At 52.6% G+C, this 3,874-nt stretch overlaps 1 protein-coding gene across 1 annotated transcript; it reads right to left on the reverse strand.

Moving 5' to 3' along the window:
* Positions 1-254: 254 nt before the first annotated feature.
* On the reverse strand, positions 255-3,122 carry SLITRK5 (SLIT and NTRK like family member 5). The gene has a single exon (XM_042839125.1). It carries the CDS (start codon positions 3,120-3,122, stop codon positions 255-257), a length of 2,868 nt encoding a protein of 955 aa, XP_042695059.1.
* Between the last annotated feature and the right edge of the window lie 752 nt (positions 3,123-3,874).

Raw genomic sequence — 3,874 nt, forward strand, 5'->3', positions numbered from 1 at the left:
AAAAAAAAAAAAAAACAAAACACCATCCAACAAAAGAGCACCCCATTTCAGAATCATTCCCCTAAGCTGAAAAATCCCGTGCCAAGGCACTTCACCCTACAATAAAATGAATTTAAGGGGGAAAATAGAGTGGGCGAGGCGGGGCAAGGGGAAGTCAGCATTTACGTTTCTTTGTTTTGCATGTGGTTATTAAATACAAATACTCTAGAGAAGGAGCTGCTATGGTTGGAGGGGAAGGGGAGGAGCACAGTTTCTCAGAACTGGCTGAATGTGGTCTGTTTTTCCAGCACTTCGAGGTAGTCCGGTTCTGCGTTTAGTTTTGCTTTTAGCTCCAAGTACTCGTTCCTGTTGGGCTCTACATAGACAGTACTCGGAGGGCTGTAGAGCACCGTCTCCCGGAGCCTACTGTCCCCCGGCCCCGGGTGCAAGTACTGGTGGGCACGCCTAAGGTCATAGTTGGGGGAATAGGTGTAGGCAGAGGGGAGCTTGGGGAAGTCGGGGAGGGTGGAGCCGGGTGTGCCCAGGGCGGAGGAGGACGAGTGTTTTTCAGGCTCCAAAATGCCCCTGTAAAAGCGGTCGGCGTCTTGCACCGGGGAGAGCAGCTCCTCCCGCGGCTCGATGGTGCTCACGCTGTACGCAGGGCTGCGCCCAGACGCGTCCTCCCCTCCTGGTGCTGGTGGGGGCGGCGGCGGTGGCGGGGCTCCCCCCGCAGGGGTCAGGGGGTGGCTGCTGTAGGTGACCTTGAGCTCGTGGAGGTCTTTGTAATCCTCGCCTGCGTTGCCCTCCCGGGAGCGGTAGATGGGGTTCTTGCACATGTGGCCCAGCGGGTGCGGGATGTACTCGTAGACGTGGCCGGCCGGGGTCTTCACTTTGGGCAGCGCCGCTCCCCCCCCGCCCCCGCCGCCGCCGCGGGGCGGGTGCTGCTGGAGGTGCGGGTGGTGGTGGTGCTGGTGGTGGCCGCCGCTGTAGACGCTGTACTGCATGTTGAAGGAGCTGACGTCGGAGTTGTTGGCGCTGGCATGGTCGCCCTGGCCCTTCTTGCGCCGCTTCATCACCAGCACGAAGAGCCCCGCTGCCACGAAGACGGACATGATGAAGACCAGCAGCAAGCTGAGGATTAGCACCGAGAGCGGCACCGAAGAGCCGCCGCTGCCGCCCGCCGCCGCCGTGCCGCCCGCCGCCGATGTGCCGTTGAGGCGCACGGTAGAGGAGGAGGGGGTGGTCCTGGCCGGCAGTTGGCCCGGGGACGGAGTGGGCGTGGAGACGACGATGTCGGAGTAGTCGGGGCAGAGCAGCTCAGCCCGGACGGCTCGCATGTCGCTCTGGGAGAACTTCTTCGGGGACTCGCAGATGACCTGGTCCACCAGGACACCGGTGTTGAGCTGCTCCAACCATAGCTTCATGCCGACCACGTCGCAGGTGCAGTCCCAGGGGTTCTCGTGCAGGTCGATCTGCAGCAGGGATTTCAGCTGGTCCAGCACCCCGCTCACTGGCAGGTAGGAGAAGTGGTTGCTCCGCAGGCTCAGCCTGTAGAGAGAAAGACCAGAAAAAATGTTCCCAGGCAAAGATCTCAGGAGGTTGTTGTTCAAAAACAAGAGCTGAAGGTTGGGGACAGGCTCAAAGGTGCCTGCCTCTATTTCCCGGATGACATTGTACTGCAGGAAGAGGTACTGCAGGCTTTGCAGCCCGTAGAACAACTCTGGGCTCAGCCGCTCGATTCGGTTCCCATTCAGGTACAGCCTTCGCAAATTAGTTAAATCCCCAAAAGCTCGGTCCTGAATGACCGAGATCCGATTATTGCCCAAGTGCAGCAAATCCAGCCCAGTGGCATCCACAAAATCTGCCCTGCGTACCAGGGCAATGTAGTTTTCTGTCAGATACATCTTCTTAGGATTGTAGGGTTTGGGTTGTAGCTCAGAAATGCTCTCGATCTTCCTCTCCTGACAATTGACATTGAGGCCCAGGTCAGAAATCTGCAAGTTGCAAGTGCAGGCAGTGGGGCACTCCAAAGGCACCGGGGATTTGGTCTGGTAGGCAATGCTGGGGCCGTAGTTGCTGTATCCCAGGTCTTTCGAGGGCAAACGGGAGGTGGGTCGCACCCTTGTCTTGTTGGGTTGGCGCGTCCCTTTGGGGGGCTTCAGAGGGGATTTGTAAACAGCTGAAGAAGAAGTGGCCACGGAGTTGACTGAGGCTGGGGTGGTGTGGAAATACCCTGTGGTGCTCAGCGGTGTCTGCGGTCTCATTTCATAATCCGAGATGAGTCTCCTGGGACAAAGCTCCTGCTTGGAGACTTCATCCAAGTCTCGACCATGTAGGCGGAAAGGAGTCTCACAAACCACATCTCCCACCAGTGCAGAGTAGGAGATGCTGTCCAGCCAATCCTTTAGAGCAATCAGCTCACAAGAACAATTCCAGGGGTTTTCCTCCAGCTGCAGCTCCACCACTTTATCCATGTGCTGCAGGAGGCCCACATAGGGCAATAGTTTCAGCCGGTTACCCCTCAGGTCCAGGTGAGTTAAGGGCACAAAACGGAAAAGGTTGTTGGGCAAACTGGAGAGGAGGTTGTCATTGAGGATCAGCACCTGCAGCAAGTGCAGTTTGCTGAATGCATTAGGTTCAATTATGCTAATATAATTGTAATCAACCTGTAGGTATTCCAAACTCTCTAGTCCAAGGAAGGTGTCATCCCGTAGAAGCTCCAGTTTGTTATTGTTCAAGTGCAGCCTCCTCAAAGCTCTCAGACCATGAAAGGCCCCAGTTTCGATGTCTTGAATATCATTGCTCCCTAGGTGCAAAATTGAAGTCCCTGTGTAATTGACAAACTGGTTTGGGTATAACCTGTTCAAAAGGTTTCCAGACAACAAGAGGTGGTAGACAGGGAACCTTGGTGGACTGATCTCAAAAAGGCTGATGATTCCTCTGTTTTCACAGCTCACTGTTAAGATGCCGTCCTTCTCCTCACAAGGACATGCATTATCACAGATTTCTCCATAATACTCAATGCTTTCTGCCCACGAAAGGACTAGCGATGTTAAAGCAAACGCGATTGTCTGCAGCATCCAGATATGCATTTTTTTGTTGAGGTCCTGTTCCAAAGTTACTGTGGAGCAGCAAGCATACATTTTATTTCCTGTAAGGGTAAGGAGAAAAAAATAAAGCAAAATAATAGCATGACCTTATAAAATTCAAAGTGGACACAAAGTTTACATTCACCTTCAGTGGGGTAGAGAATGGATTGCTAATGAAACAAACAAACAAAACCCTCCTGTCGCTTCTAATTCCCACACTTGTGAAAACTGGGTGACGTGCATTGATTAGAAGGTTGATGGGCAACTCTAGTGAGTCAAATGCCTGTGGTGCTTAAAAAGGTGAGGTTGCAGTAGGAGTTGTTCTGGTTCTACTCGTATTTGGTAGATCTCAGTGTTTCAGTGCATTTCTTTTTCACAATCAGCCCCATAAATATATATAAAATGGCTGTCAGTTCAGTTTCACAGTTCTAATTTAAGAGAAAAGAAGCACCATTTTACGAGGTTTCCCACCTCCTCTATTACCCAGCTCCCCCTTCCCTTCAGAACTTCCATGGTGAACAGCGCTCTGAGGTCTTCCCCGTTTTTACAGAGTCAAAGCACTACCTCGATTTTTAACCAGTGGTGGAAAAGCCGTGGTAGGAAGCCACAGAAAAATGCTCAGTGCTGAAAGCAGCAGCCTACTTCATCACAGAGGATACTGGCAGTTTCTCCACATCACCTCTTTCTTTACTCTTTTACGTGGTTTTATTTTATCTATACATTTACCAAGCATGTATGCACACACCCATCCACACACACACACACACACACACACACACCGTAGAGGACTTTTGTGGCAGAAATCT

Source organism: Centrocercus urophasianus, unplaced genomic scaffold, assembly GCF_019232065.1.
Source record: "Centrocercus urophasianus isolate 14NV4802_14NV808 unplaced genomic scaffold, USGS_Curo_1.0 seq_9, whole genome shotgun sequence".
Lineage (NCBI taxonomy): Eukaryota > Metazoa > Chordata > Aves > Galliformes > Phasianidae > Centrocercus > Centrocercus urophasianus.

Coding starts and splice junctions, on each gene's coding strand:
- SLITRK5 (XM_042839125.1), bottom strand. CDS start 3,122: ATGTATGCTTGCTGCTCCACAGTAACTTTGGAACAGGACCTCAACAAA.